We start from the raw sequence: 15,425 nt of genomic DNA, 5'->3' as shown, positions 1-15,425 counted from the left end.
CCCAGGTTTTTAGAAAAAATAGGAAAAAAACATCAAAGAGCAGCATCTGGATCCTTTCTGACAATGCTATACAAAGCAACCGGTGACAGACAGAGAAGCTGCCGTTTATCAGGTACCTTGGCTGCTGTTACCCTGGTGAAGCCACTAAGAGAGTTCAACATACAGAACCCTCTAAATAAGTGCAAAGTAAATATCAACATTGTTATTAACAGGAGAACAGATTTTACTGATTCAAGTCAAGAGGAGGCTGTCATGGTGTTTGATGAGGTCCCTCCCCCGCTCCAAGCTCCAATGGCTGAAGGAGGTTATTACTGTCAGCAAATCTTTGAAAAAGCTTCCCAGTCAGGGCTGATTGGCTGAACCATTCCTGGAGCCCGAGTGCATCCATTTCATTGCCTCCCCCCCACCCCCACCCCGGCCACACACACCCATCCCCACCCCAACCCGGCACTGTCAAAGCTTAGACACCTCCTAAGCGGCACTGTCAGGAATGGTTCCTGTTGGCATGAACAGGGAAGGGAGCAGGGGGCAGGGGAAGAAATGAGGGTTGATCATCCAGGTGTGTTTGAGCTTGAAGAAATAAAGGTCTTAAGTTAGCGCCAATAAAATAATATTAAATAATAAAAGTATGGACAGATGAAAAGTACTTTAATGAAAAGACCAGTAATGGGCTACGGGCTGTGATCAATGTGAGTGTTTCCCCAGTTCCACCAGGGAAGCTTTAATGTTAGTTAACACATTTGTGAGTGTGGTGGCTGTGGTTGTTTGGTGGTGATTTGTCTGCAGTGGTGCCTCAGGCTTAAGGAGAAAGTTAGTGAAAGAAAACATGGTGTGCTTTCCTTCCTAAGCCCAGCCAGGGCTTATGGTTGCAAGTTCTTAGATAAAGGAGTTTACCTAAGAATTAAGTAGCAAAATGACCCAATGGCAAGGCAATATGTCCGTCAGGCACACTTGCTTGCTGCTACCAATATAATGAAATAAACCAAAAACTTTCCCTTTATTAGCTGTCACTTTCAAGGTCAAGAATGAAGCACAATCAATTGAAATCATACTTACCCCTATCTGTTAAATACACTTATTCTTTATAATATTTTTTTATAAAAGGTATGAGCAGCTTACCTCGTTCTAGAACTTTCTGTACTTTAATATGATTAGCACAGAAGCCGCTGTACAGTTTAAAGTGGTCTGCATAATAAAGGAAGGACCCTCCAAGGGAAAACAGTAATTTCTAAAATGGGAGAGAAAACGTCAAATCAGACTTGATTTGATTACATTCTGCCGTCTACAGCAGGGCATGCAACTGCTTCAGGAGCTCTCCAAGGCATCTGTCTTTCAGGCCCCAGGGCATAAATACCACAGAGAAGTCACTTACCTCAGTAAACACAGGCCTGCTCCACTTACACAGTCGGTGGAAAACAGCCCTGGGATTCCCCTAGCTGATCTTTAGTTTGACTGTTTTATTATCTATGTGAAAAAAACTCCTGGCAGTAGAGCCTGTTGACACAGCATGCAACCAAAGGACATGAAAAAAAGTTCTATAAAATGCATCTGACAAGGTGGATATGAATGACCTGAGAAGTTAATTAATAACAGCCAGCTCTCAATTATTTGGCACTGCATATTCCTTGTACCCTACTCCTGCCTGCCGTCTTTCATTCCCTGGAAAGGCTTCTTATCAATCACAGACGTTCACACTGGAGAGAGGACCCGACAGTAGAGAAGGCTCTACCTCAAACCACAATGAGATACCATTTCATATCCACTGGGATAGCTATTGTTAAAAATAAAAATGTGGGGTGGCGGTGTGGATAACAAGTGTTGGAGAGAATGCAGAGAAACTGGAACCCTTGTACATTGCTGGTGGGAAATTACAATGCTGTGGCTGCACTGGAAAAGTCGGACAGTTCCTCAGAAAGTCAAGTATAGAAGTACCACATGACACAGCAATTCCACTCCTACGTATATGCCCCAAAGAATGGAAAGCAGGAACACAAGCAAATACTTGTACTCCAATGTTCCTGGCAGCATTGTTCACAGCAGCCCAAAGGCAGATGCAACCCAAGTGTGCACCGGCAGGTGACTGGATAGATGGTGTCATATATCTGTAAATGTAGTGTTGTTCAGCCCTAAAAAGGAATGAAGTTCTGATACATGTACATGCCACTGCATGGATGAACCTTGAAGACATTATGTTTAGGGAAACAAACCAAACAGAAAAGGCCAAATGTTGTATGGTCCCACTTATAGGAAATATCTAGAAGAAGCAAATTCATAGAGATAGAAAGTAGATCAAAGATCACCAAGGTCTTCAAGGAGGGAGAATGGGGACATTACTCCTTAAACAGGTACAGACTTTTTGTTTTGAGTGACGAAAAATTGTGGTAATGGACGGTGGTAATGGGGGCACAGGATTGTACATGTAACAAATGCCATTGGATTATACACTTAAAAATGGTTAAAATGGCAAATTTTGTTATTTATATAAATATATATATATATATATCCACAATAAAAATTAATATTTAGAAAGTAAAAGAAAAAGAATGAGACACAGCTCTATCAATGCAATTTTGGGGGGAAGAAAATCACTTTATTCTAATTAGTTCGCATATAATAACATCACAGCAGTTGATTTAAGGAGGCCACACAAACCCATGCTTTGCATCCTCGTTTCATGTGACGATGGATGACAAACAAGAGGAGGGGAGGTGAACTCACCCTCTATATCCCTAGGAAAGCTGAGTAAGGAGCCTGCACGTGGGCAATGCCACAAATGCAGTGCTGCTCAGACTTTTGATTACCAGAAGCATTTACTCTAGGGTGTCGGTGGGGGTGAGGTGATATAGCTTTTACCAGCCAGAAGAAAACAATGCAGTGAAGGCACTAAATTTCTCTTGTCAACTAACAAAGGGACAGTGGTCAAGGAATTCTTTTTCCAGGGAGCAGTTTGCACTGTATGCCCCCTACTTTTGCTCTAAAACCAAGTCTTGAATACTTACTCTAAACTGAGAGGGGGTTTCAAGGACATTAAAATCAGATGATGCTGAAATCCCATCCTCCAGAGTCTCCAGGAACACCTTCTGGAACTCAAGCATCTCTGGTAAACTTCCAAAAAGGGACTCCATCTGTATGAAGATTGGGTTTTAAAAAGAGGGTCTTAGGCTAAGAAGATCTTGACGCAACGCAAACTCTTAGTCTCAGGTATCAATCACAATGAAATCATCGCCAAGAAGTAGACAAAAGTCAGTTCTTTCAAGCACACTCACTATGGGGTTTAGCTGATACATACAGAGTCTTACAGTGCCAGTCCTTACAATTCTAGAATGACTTTTTCGGTGGATGTAAAACTCCCCATATTCCAATCAGGAAAAATGGAAGTTAGTAGAAAAGAACTAATTATGGTGACTTACCATTTATAATGCTCTTATTAAGAAGTGATTTTTAATAGAAGTTAGGCTTAGAATACATAGGGTTCCTATTTGGAACAATAGAAATGTTTTGGCAATGGATGGTGGTGATGATAGCACAACGCTGAAGGTAAATTAATCGGACTGAATTATATATATCTGAATATGATTAAAGGGAAATGTTAGGTTGTATGTATTGTAACAGAATAGAAATTTTAAAAATCCATGGAGCTTCACTGTACAAGCAATGAACCCTAAGATGAACCTTGGATTGTTTTTAATAGTGCAATTATAATAATGTGCTGTTACCAATTGTAACAAATAGTCCACACTAGTGCAAGGTGTTGGTAGTGGGTTGGTGTGTGGTTTAAAAGAAAATTACGTTGTAATGTCATTAACACCACTAAACTGTATGCTTAACAGTGGTTAAAATGTGAAAGTATGCATTGTATATATGTTACAACAATAGAAATTGTTTAAAAAAACAAATGTAGAACCATGTGATAAGGAGTGAACTCTAAAGTAAACTATGGATGTTAAATTAACAATACCATTGCAGTAATATTGGTTCATCAATTGTGCAAAGGTAGCACGCTATTAATGTTAATAATGGGAGAAAATGTGTGTGGTGGGGGTAGTATATGGAAACTGTACTTTCTGCATGATTTTTCTGTAGACCTATAACTGCTCTAAAAATTAAATTTTTTTTTTTTAATGATCTTTGTCACTTCTCCCTCTACTACAGAAAGGGCAGACCTGTACTTTTGCGTCTCCAAGTTCTTTTCCGTGCTTCACGTGGCCAAGGCCACAAAAGTAACCCCTGAGGAAACCTATCGCCAAGGCTGGGACTCTCTGGAGACGATGAGTCTAGGATGTTCTTTGGGGTCAGTCAGTGTAACCCCCTAGGAGATTTACTAGACACGAGGAGATAAGCCATGGACCGGCGGACAGAGGGGAAGGGATTATTTACCTCATCTTGAGTAAGAAAGGTCTCATTTTGAAGTGGCTCTAAGTATAATTCAAAGAGGCAGCTCAGATCCTGAAAGTCAAAAGAAGAGTCTCTTCAGCACGCAGGGCCCCACCATACCCAAGACCACCGCGGCCCGGCCGCAGCTCCAGATGCTCCTGCTGGGAAGGACGACGTCATGTCTGGTTAAAACCCTGACCCTAAGAGTGGCTGTTACCTCCACCCTCACTCGGCGAGGCGACCGTCACAGGTACAGCCAACAGCTGTCTTGATCACCTGCTCTGCTGAACTAAATATGCTCCCAGACCAGGCCTGGGAAGCTCCGTAACTTGGTGGTTGAGGCAGTAGCAGAATTTCCATCTCTCATATCCAGAGGCAATGAAAGTTTTCCAAAGACGAACAGTTGTCTTATTGATAATTGAGGCCATAGCTGGGTCCTAGTAAACTAGGCAGTGCAGAAAAGTGGGAGGGCACTGTATTTATAAAATCTTTAAATAAGATTTGCTTTTAATTTGATAATGTGAAGCCAAGCTCTGGATATAATTCAGTGCTAGAAGAGACTTCTTTTTCTTGTTGCATTTACTCTCAAGAATTTTGGGGCCCAAAATATTAGTAGTAGTTAGCTACAAAGCCACCTACTTTGCCTCCCACATTTGACAAGGAAAGATCCAAGCCCCCAGAGAGCTCTGCAAAGCCTGAGGGCCCCCCATGTCCTCAGCGATGGAGCTGGGCGCTAAAGTCTGGCTGATGCCCCAGAACCCGGGCTGCAGGCTCTGAGAGCAAGTAGATGGGCCCCTGATGTAACAAAAACCTCCCTAGCCTTCCCTCCTTCACCCTGTTCCACAAGTGGCAGCTGCAGTGCAGAGAAGTTACTGAATCATACATCTGGGAACACACAAGTGCTGGAAATTTCAAGTAGCATGCAGGGATCCAGGTTAGATGAAACAACAAACACAAGGAAAATTCAGGGTTAGATGTCAGCAACAAAAAAGAAATTAAAAAAAATTTTAAAGAATGTGTGTGAATTTCAGTGGGCACCAGGTGCTGGCTATTTCATCAGAAATGGTGGTGGACCGGTCACTCATTCCTTATCAAGGCTAAGCCCGCGCAGGAGGACTTAGTGCACACCCAGGGCAGGTCTGCACTGAGCTGGGGGCGGCAAGGAGCCGCGGCACTGGGAGCCTATGGAAGCAAAGTGCAGGCTTCTAGCAGAGAAGGGAGAGTCGGTCCTTTCTGCCCACTTCACACGCAGCACCCATCTTGCCAATCACCATGGCACCCCATCAAAATGACCTGGTGCATTGCAAAGAAATGGAAACAGCCAAAATGTCCATCAACAGACGAGTGGCTAAACAAACTGTGGTATATACATACGATGGAATATTATGCAGCTTTAAGACAGGATAAACTTATGAAGCATGTAATAACGTGGATGAACCTAGAAAACATTATGCTGAGTGAGTCTAGCCAAAAACTAAAGGACAAATACTGTATGGTCCCACTGATGTGAACCGACATTAGAGAATAAACTTGGAATATGTCATTGGTAACAGAGACCAGCTGGAGTTAGAAACAGGGTAAGATAATGGGTAATTGGAGCTGAAGGGATACAGACTGTGCAACAGGACTGGATACAAAAACTCAAAAATGGACAGCACAATACTACCTAATTGTAATGTAATTATGTTAAAATACTGAATGAAGCTGCATCTGAGCTATAGTTTTTGTTTGTTTGTTTTTTATTTTTTATATATTTTTTGTATTTTTTCTCTATATTATCATTTTATTTCTTTTTCTGTTATCTTGCTATTTCTTTTTCTAAATCGATGCAAATGTACTAAGAAATGATGATCATACATCTATGTGATGATATTAAGAATTACTGATTGCATATGTAGAATGGAATGATTTCTAAATGTTGTATTAGTTAATTTTTTTTTTAATTAATAAAAAAAAATGACCCGGTGCAGGGGAGTCGAAGAATAAAAATATAATGACAACAAGAAACAAATAAAGGGACAGGGAATCCACTCTCAAGTCTGCCCTTGATTCCCTGGGGAGAACGCTTTATTCCAAGATGGCAGAAGGGCTCAAAAGCCTCAAAAACTCCCAAAGCTCACACAGCCTCTTGGAAAAAGGGAAACTGTGGCTACACAGGATTATCAGGAAATCTAATCTGAATTCTCTGAATGCTCACTTCTTCTCTGCACCTTATATGTGGGACGTGAAATTATGGAACATGGAGTTAAACTGAATGTTCCATAACTCTCCTTTTTCCCCCATGGGACCAAAACAAGATGCTATGGCCAGCACTCTGTGGCTACGTATGAATAAGGCCTTTGCTGAAGACCAAGTAAAACTAGCGTGGCATTGATGAAAGAGCAAGCTTGTCTTGTGGTTAAAGAAGTTGAGGCCATGAGTGAGCCCAGACTCCATTCCTGGGCTCAGCATGTGAGAGCTGGAAGGTCCTTAGAAAGCCAAGCTGCTGACCTGTTCAGACCCTGGGCAAGGGAGTGGCGGGGACTGTCTGTCATGCAGCTGCTGGAGGCAAAGCCAGGCCTGGGTTCTCTGCCCGCTGCACCATGCCAGGCTGCTCCCAGCCGTCTCCAAAGGGAAGGAGCTTGGGGACACACACTTAAGGAGCTCTGTCTTCCCATTTCCTGCATTCTTCATAAAGTTGTTCTCAAACCACTATCTGGGGGGCTTCTGAGATGAACGATCAAAGCCTTTCGGTCCTCTATCTACTCAGCAACTCCCTGTACCCCGAGGGTGTAGGTCACATCTGTGGCTGGCAGATCGCTGCAAGAGTTTCTGCTTTTCCCAGGGACCACCAGCAGGCAGGCTGGAGCTGGGGGCTGCCTGTGTCGTGGGACCCTGGATCGCAGTCACTGCGTACGAGGTGTTCACAAGCTCCTTGTCCCCAAGAATGCTCTCCATCCCCCTCCGACTGAACCAGTGCAGCCTCCCTTCCCACAGATGGCGAAGGACAAACCAGAACATCTGTTTCCATAGCAAGAGCTACCTTGGTAACAAAGCAAGGCGAGAATCTCATTTCCGCCCCCGCCCCCCAGCCTCTGAGCTCTCCCATGGTCCCCCACTCTCCTCCCATCTCTGCAGAGATCTGCTCCTTTTCGTGAAGCAGCATGTCCCTCATGGCCCAAGTGTGCAGGTAGGTGCGACCTGGGGACCTGCCAGCATGCTGCTGCCTGGTGGCCAAGGGGAGGAGAGAGCAGGAGAGAAGGCCTGCGGGTCTGTTACCTTCACGTAGGACTTCTCGGTGTCCACCAGCTCCTGGATGACCTTTCGGAGGCGGTCTGCCTCGGAGAGGTGGCGGGCCAAGGGCCTGGGAGGCAGGTCCCGACTCTCCCCCGGCCCTTCCATGCCGTTCGTCTGGGTGGCGTTAAAACTCCTACACAGGGCAGTGATCTGCTCAGCACTCTGCGAGGGGACAAGGAGCGGAAAAGTGTGTAAAAGGTGCCTTCCGTTAGCAGCAGCTGGCCCCCGGGGACACAGGCACGTGCGTGTATCCTCATCCAGCGTTCTTTCAGGAGCCCCAGCAGAACGCACGTCCCGGGCAAAATGCTTCCTTCACCTAAAACCGCTCTGGCTGTCACTCGAGGTTGCAGGAAGGAAGACCTACACCTGCATTCACGTGCTGACCTGACACGTGATGCTTTCCATTTTCATGGCGTTAGTGGGACAGAGGCTTCTTTAGTAGCGAAAGGACAGGGTCTCCAGGAGGAGCGGGAGCCCTTGATGATCCAGGAGAGGCTGCTCTAAAATCAAGCATGTGTACTTTCAAAAGAGCACAGAGAAGAGCCAGCTTCATTTGGTCTGTTCTGTCCCCTACCCCTGGCAGGCTTAATGGCAGGCTTAAAAAGTCTCCCATAGCAAAACAGCTCCAGGAGACTGGGGAGTGGGGTGGTACAACGGCAATTTGGGGTGACCTTGCCACAGTGCGCCATGGCCTGGGGTTCTGCCCTCAGAGCCACGCTGTTGAGTGCTGCCATCTCGCGCCAGATAGTAGAGTTCTGAGTTAGGATGTTGTGTGCTGCTGTGTATGCTGGGGATGGAAGGAGAGGCCAAGATGCATGAGAAATGTAGGGCCCTGCCTTGATGGTGGAGAGTGCAGCAGAAGGCAAGGACAGGGGGGCGATGGCTCACAGCAAAGAGAATTTGGTCGTGAACAACAAAGCAGCTGGGCCCTGGCAAAGAGTGCTAACAGAGGGCCCGGCCAGGTGACCAATGCCACCCAGCCTGGTGGGCGACTTTCCACCAAAACTCTCCTGTGTCCAGCTTAAATGCCCACATGCCCACCCTGCATCACTCTGTCTGGGGTTACCTGGGTCCTTCAATATAATCGCTCCTCTTTTTTTTTGTACATAAATCCTGGTGCAAAAGTTAGATCCACCGTGCAAGAGCTGCCAAACCTCCAAATATACACATAGAATTTAATTAATTTACTTCTAAAACAGTTCAAAGCATATGTACATACTAAGGATTCCGCCTTGGATTTAAATATTTCCCACTAGTTTTTTTAACTGTGAATATAAGCACATTTCAGACGATGCCTCTCAGGAGCCTGGTTGTGTCTAGGTAAACTTCCTAAGGATAAGAAAACAGATGTGGATCTTAAGGACATACAAGGCACCAAGCAAGAGTGTATCTGATCTAGCCAAATGTCTCACATCATCACTGGAGAACTGCAGCCCTGCCCGTGTGCCCTGCGAGCCCAGTGGGCCAGGGTGGATGCAGGCTAGAGCGATGCAGCCAGGAAGGCCCTTTCCTTCTCTCCCAGGACAGGAGCATCCTGAAGCACCCCCCAGGAGCATAAAGCACTCCCAACTCCACCCTCCTCCCCCCCACTCCCTCACCATGGGCCTCGACGCTGCCCACATGCCCACTTTGCTTGGGGACCATGGTAGGGTGAATCAGGTGCCCCAACACACACGTGTTTAATCTCAATCCACGTTCCTGTGGGTGTGAACCCGCTGTCTTGAAGACGACAGTTTCAGTTGAAGTGTGGCCCACTGATCAGGATGGGCCTAGGGGAATTACTGCAGGTCTCATCAAGAAAGGCGACAGGGAAAAACAGGAAGTCAGCAGAAACTGGGACAGCAGGGACAAGAAAGGAGAGGCACTCGCCACGTGATGGGAGGCAGAGATGCAAACCGAGGAACCCCAGGGACTGCCAGCAGGCAGCCCTACAGATGCAGGGGAGAAAGTTAGCCTTGCCGATACCTTACTTCTGAACTTAGTCTCAAAACCATGACACTAAACGTCTGTTGTTCAAATCACCTGTTGTATGGTATTTGTGATAGCAGGTCAGACAAACTAAGACAGACAGCTTAACAAATCCCCCATGCCCGGACTAGTAGTATCAGGATCTCTGGGGTCCCAGACAGGGGTATTTTTTAAAAGCCTCCCAATTGCTGCTAATGTGGCCTGCGTGAGAAAGCACCTGCTTGGCTTTCCCAAGAGAGGGACGGAATCAGCAGGTCACCCTGTCCGCAGGGTCTATACTGCAAGATGACCACATAAAAGTGTATGGCCCAAACAGATGAGTAAACCATGGATTAAAAATAAATAAATAATAGGGGGAACAAATGTTAAAATAAATGTAGTAGATTAAAATGATAGTGATAAATGAAAGGGAGTGATAAGGGGTATATAAAAAAATAGGCAAACAAAGGCTAAAATATATTGGGTAGATGGAAACACTAGCAATCAATGAGAGGGAGGATAAGGGGTATGGTATGTATGAGGTTTTTTTCTTTTGTCTTTTTCTGAATTGATACAAATGTTCTAAGAAATGATCTTGGTGATGAATATACAACCATGTGATGATACTGTGAGTTACTGATTATATACCCAGAATAGAATGATCACATGGTAAGAATGTTTGTGTTTGTATGTTGTTATGTTTAAAAAAAAAAATGTGTGGCCCTAGCTCACGGGACAGAAAGAAGGAGAGAGGATACAGCATGACCCAGGGATTCTGGGAATGACCCTTGTAGCTGAGCTAAACAGCCCGTGATGATAATATTCACTCCGAAACTCACTTATTTGAAATCTCTATACTGGGATTTGCAACGCAAGCTCAGACAATATAATTTTGCAATCCTGAAAAATAACAGTTCCCAGGGCTATAGAATCTATATTAAGCTTGCATATACTGTATAAAATAAGATCTGACAAAATGTACCATAAGTTAAATGGCATCTGGTGAGACTGCAGCTTTGCCTTACTGGGACGTCAAAAATCACACCTAGCAAAACGGCGTTAAAATAACGAGATTTCAAAAATAAAGTATCTTGCCATTTGAGAAAACCCAGAATTCATTTTAAGGAATACTTCTGGTAAGACTGACTTCCCCAAAGCGAATGTCAGCTGAGATTTGTAGGGTCCCAGGTATCCCAGAGTGCAGCCCCCCATATACTCCAGGGGTTCACAGTGGGCCTCTCCTTTTTTAAGAGGGCACACAGCAAATATTTCCTTTAGAATTCATAAAAAGATTAAACAAAAACATTTTCCCCTTAAAATTATGATATTCAGAAAAGCAGTGATACTGACCAAAACAAAACAAAAAACAAATGTTTCTAGGTTTTTGAGGTTACACTGAGCTGACTGATCCCTGCCAGAAATGATCTGATTTTATTTATACATGAAGCACATTTCACTGAGAAGCCCTGAATTAAGACATCTAAACAGAGTTTTATTGTGGTTTTGTTCTTCCTTCAAAAGGCACCCAGACAAGGACACCTTTTGCTTCCTTATATGGGAGCTGAATCTCTCTCTCCTCAAAGAGTCCATATGGTCGCTCCGTTCCGTGGCAGTAGCTTAAAACTTAGGATAGTGCCTCCCCTTAGATTCCCCTTGGAGGAAAGCAGAGGCAGCTTCTCTCTTTCTTTCAAACCATGCTCCACGTCACTCAGATGACCCTCCTAACCCCCATCTGGTACAATCATCTTCATCAAACACCATGACAGCCTCCTCTTGACTTGAATCAGTAAAATCTGTTCTCCTGTTAATAACAATGTTGATATTTACTTTGCACTTATTTAGAGGCATCACTACCTGTGGCTTTTCAATTTCCCTATGGGTTTTTATCTCTCTTTTTACCCCCCTCTGTGGATTTTGAAACCTAAAAAAAAAAAAAGAATCACTGAAGGATCTATCAAATGGTCCAGAACTATTAGGGACAGGGACCGAGATTTTGTAGCTACTTGAGGAAACAGTGCTAACCAGGAGTCCGACATCTCCTCAGAAGCTGAGCTGTGGCCCCCATCTTTCCTGGCTCAGTTTGCAGCTCTGTCCTCATCCAGGGACTCTCAGCATTGCAAACTCCTTTTTCCGTCCTTTTATCTCTTTGCATACTTGGGCTCAAAAATCACTTTAAGCCTAGGAAAAATGGTTTCAGAGTGCCGCATAATTGCCATTTCACAATGAAACACTTTAAGATGAATGACAGCGTTTGCAAGCAATGCATACTACTTCTGAATCCCTGGTTTAAAGGAAAAGGGTGTTAACTTTGGTGGGAAAATCAGCAAGCGACATAGTCAACACACAGACCTAAAAGGAAAGACAGCCACACACTGGTTGTTTAACTGTCTCATCACCAGTTTGGTATCCACAATCACAGCCGCTACCCCCGTCCTCCTTTCCTGGACCTGCTGGCCAGCTTCATACTGAGCCACTGACGTAGACTGAATCCGAGTTTCATCATATAAAGTGAGACAGACTGAATTATGTACTCCAGCAAAGACATGTTCTTAATCTTAATCCATGTTCCTTAATCAAGTGTAAATTGGGCCTTCTGAGGATGTTAGTTAAGGTGTGGCCAACTGAATGGGAATCTTAATCCACACTGGATTATAATCTACATTGGATTAAGACTGGAGGCTTTGCAAAGAGAAAAAGCCAGAAGTCAGAGAAATGCAAGAGAGCCAGAAGCTGGAAGTCCATAGAAAACCAGGAAAGCAGAAAAAAGAAGTGGACGTTTCCACGTGATGGTAGGCAGATATATGAGCCAAGGAACCTCAAGGATTCCGGCAGCCAGCCCTGGAGCTACAAACCCCAGGAGAAAGCAAAATTTGCCAATAATTTGGTTTGGGACTTCTTCTAGTCTCAAAACTGTGAGCCAGTAAATCATCATTTCAACCAACCTGTTGTGTGGTATTTGTCATAGCAGCTCTAGTAAACTGCAAGACCCCAGGTTACCAGGCTATCAGGTAGGAGAACTAGGTTTCTGCTACTTTTATAGTCTCTTAAAAAAAAAAATTGGAAAGAATAAAAAATACCTTTGGGCCCTGGGTGAATGATCACCCGCTGTCAAAGCCAATCTAGCCCTGGTGGGTGGCTGGATTATAAGGTGCCAGGAGGAGTCTGCATTATTAAATCACATCAGTGCAAAAGTATGGTATGAGCTACGATACTCTGGCAAATGAGCTGAGTCAGAAAAGCTTCCCTGAGTTTAAACTTGGGTACCTAAATATTGTACAAAAGACTTTTTCTCAATTCACTGTGCATGCCATTAAAGTCGTGGTCTAACTCACAAAAAGATCTAATGTTATCCCCAAATGTGATCAGCAGGATGGTGGGAAACAGTATCTCAGAGCCAGCAGGGGCAACGGAGGAAAACAGGAAGAGGTGGCAGCAGGAGGGCTGTGGGCAGGGATGGGGGCAGCCTTAACGGGTGGGCAAGTAAGACAAGGTGGAATCTGCAGGAAGAACCCAGGGACCAGAGGCAGTCACCTAGAGTTCTAGGACAAGGGAAGTCCGGGCCAACTCTGGACATGCTGTCCATGCAAAAGCAGAAAGCATTTATGTGGCATTTGTGTACCAAACAATGAAGATCCAGTGATCAGGTGGCACCACCCCCCAGGCAGCTCAGGGCGCTGTGCTGGAGCCAGGGAGGCACCAAGCTCATGGGGTGGTAGTGGGGGCAGGGTGCCAAGTGGCGGAGCCACTGCAAACAGAAGGGAGGGGGACCAGGCCTGTGTGTCCTCGCTGCCTGCCTTCTGCTCAGTTTCCTTATTTAACGGGAGCTTGGTCTGAGTTCAGGAATGAATAAGACACGCACTCTCTCTGCCAAGGATGTTTCAAGGGGCAGGAAAGCTTCTCTGTGCCACCGGGCACCAGTTTCACACAAAATACTGCACGCTTCAATATTGCTTTTAGGAGGTTTACACAAAATGGTTCAGCCTTTCTAGTATGTCCCACCTGTTCCAGGTACTGATGTCTTTTCTTCCCATTTGTAACCCAGAAAGAAAGATGTGGCCTATTTCTGATGTATAGTTAAATCCACCCATCAAGGAAGACACATGTGGGTCTGAATTTTTCCTTGACTTCTAAATGCAAAGATACAATACCCAGGGTGTAAAACAAACAAACAAACAAAAAAGGCTTTGATGACCCCTGTCGGAAGCAAATAGGTGAGTTAAGGTGGATCCTAGAGCAGGAGACTACAAATTACAGCCTGGGAGCCAAATTTGGGCTGCTGCCTGATTTTGTAAATGAAGTTTTATTTGAACCAGGCCATCCTCATTTGAGGGCTGCATTCACACTGGAACGCAGATGTGAGCAGCTGAGAAAGAGATCACTCTATGGTCTGCAAAGCAAAAATGTTTACTATCTGCCCCTTTACAGGAAAAGTTTGCTGACCCCTGATAAAGAAGTGAATCCAGATTTTAAAAAAACAATTCTTCTTTCAAATATAAGTCTGAATTAAAATTTGAAATTTTCTAAGTGTAAATTTTTTAAATGATTTTTACACGCTCTTTGTCTAGAGACTACAAATGCCACCTTAATTCACATAAGATAGGAAACCTTTAAATAGTGTGCTCTCAATTATGTAAAAAAAAAACCAAAAAAGACACCTATGTATTCACATGTCTCAATTCTGAAGCTCATAAAACGACTTTTTACTTAATTTATCTTAACTGTTTTACTTTATTCTGCATTGCTATGTTGTTGGTTACACCAAGATTTAATGTGCCCTCCTGCTTTACACTGTCTTAAATTCCACCTTCCCTAATACAAATATTACTGCGGCTTCCCTTTTAACTTTTTCTTGAAACTAATATATCTTTGCTACACCTCTCAGTTTTTGTTTGGGGTTTGTTTTCACGCTCTCTCTTTTTGTTTTGCTTTGTGGTCTTTGTGTTTTGTTTTAGGTAAGTAAATAAACACCGACCTATTTGGCTTTTTGGAAGACAGATGCTTTCATTTTATTTTTTAAAATTTCATGCTTGGTCTATATATTACTGTTCTACTTTGTCTATATGACAACATTTCATATTTATGATTTTTACTTTGCTTTTTAACTTTGCTTTCTGATGCTGTAAGGATCGATCCGTTTGCTTTTCTTGTGACTTGGCACATTAAGGTATTAAATTCTACAGGTGATTTCTTCATATCATTTTACAGTCGTTCTAAATATATTTATCTATTTAAAGAAATATCTAAAACTGAAAACTTTCAATTCATTTTGTTGGAGGACAGGTACTTTATTATTTATGACTGTCTCATCCACCACTGCCATCGTCTTCCCCCACTCTCCCATCCTTAACTTCTATCTGAGGGCTTATCCCTGCCAAACTTTTCTTATAGCCTACTTTTGCTCACATAATAATAATCATATAAATTAGCGTAAACTTACATGTTTATATTTAATATCCCTTCAAATGAGGATGGCCGGGTTCAAATAAAACTTCATCCCTGGTGTGTTTATCCAATGCTATAATTCTAGTTGGTTTCCATGTTTGTGGTTGGATTTCTCAATCCCAATATTTCCAGAGTTATTTCTCTGACTTTATTCCTGGCAACCTGCAGAATATCATTGAGCAGTTTCTGCAGGAAAGGCGTTTAAGTGTTAAATTTCTGAGAATTTACTGAAATGCAGATTATCTTTTTTCCTGCATAAATGGTTCAACACTAAAGCACTAACATATTCATCTCTGCCCCTTTATTTGAAGAGAAAAGTGTCAAGAGCTCCTACTGTTATCAAATTCTTGACCCTGTGGCACTTTGACATATTTTTATTAGCCACC

At 43.6% G+C, this 15,425-nt stretch overlaps 1 protein-coding gene across 7 annotated transcripts in view; it reads right to left on the bottom strand.

Moving 5' to 3' along the window:
* TIAM2 (TIAM Rac1 associated GEF 2) overlaps window positions 1–15,425 on the bottom strand; it is a 136,679-nt gene that overhangs the window by 20,202 nt on the left and 101,052 nt on the right. For all 7 annotated transcript variants that reach the window (XR_013170834.1, XM_077149330.1, XM_077149328.1 and 4 more), the window contains 4 exons: window positions 7,633–7,812; window positions 4,378–4,446; window positions 3,000–3,125; window positions 1,120–1,228 (listed from right to left, as the gene is read on the bottom strand). Coding sequence is in view for 6 of the 7 variants with exons in the window: in XM_077149330.1 (XP_077005445.1) it covers window positions 1,120–1,228; window positions 3,000–3,125; window positions 4,378–4,446; window positions 7,633–7,812 (484 nt within the window). In the remaining variant the exon portion in view is untranslated. The remainder of the gene's footprint in view (window positions 1–1,119; window positions 1,229–2,999; window positions 3,126–4,377; window positions 4,447–7,632; window positions 7,813–15,425) is intronic.

Source organism: Tamandua tetradactyla, chromosome 2 (genome assembly GCF_023851605.1).
Source record: "Tamandua tetradactyla isolate mTamTet1 chromosome 2, mTamTet1.pri, whole genome shotgun sequence".
Classification (NCBI taxonomy): Eukaryota; Metazoa; Chordata; class Mammalia; order Pilosa; family Myrmecophagidae; genus Tamandua; species Tamandua tetradactyla.
Note: the sequence above shows the minus strand (reverse complement) of the source record. Positions and strands in the feature narration are given on the sequence as shown.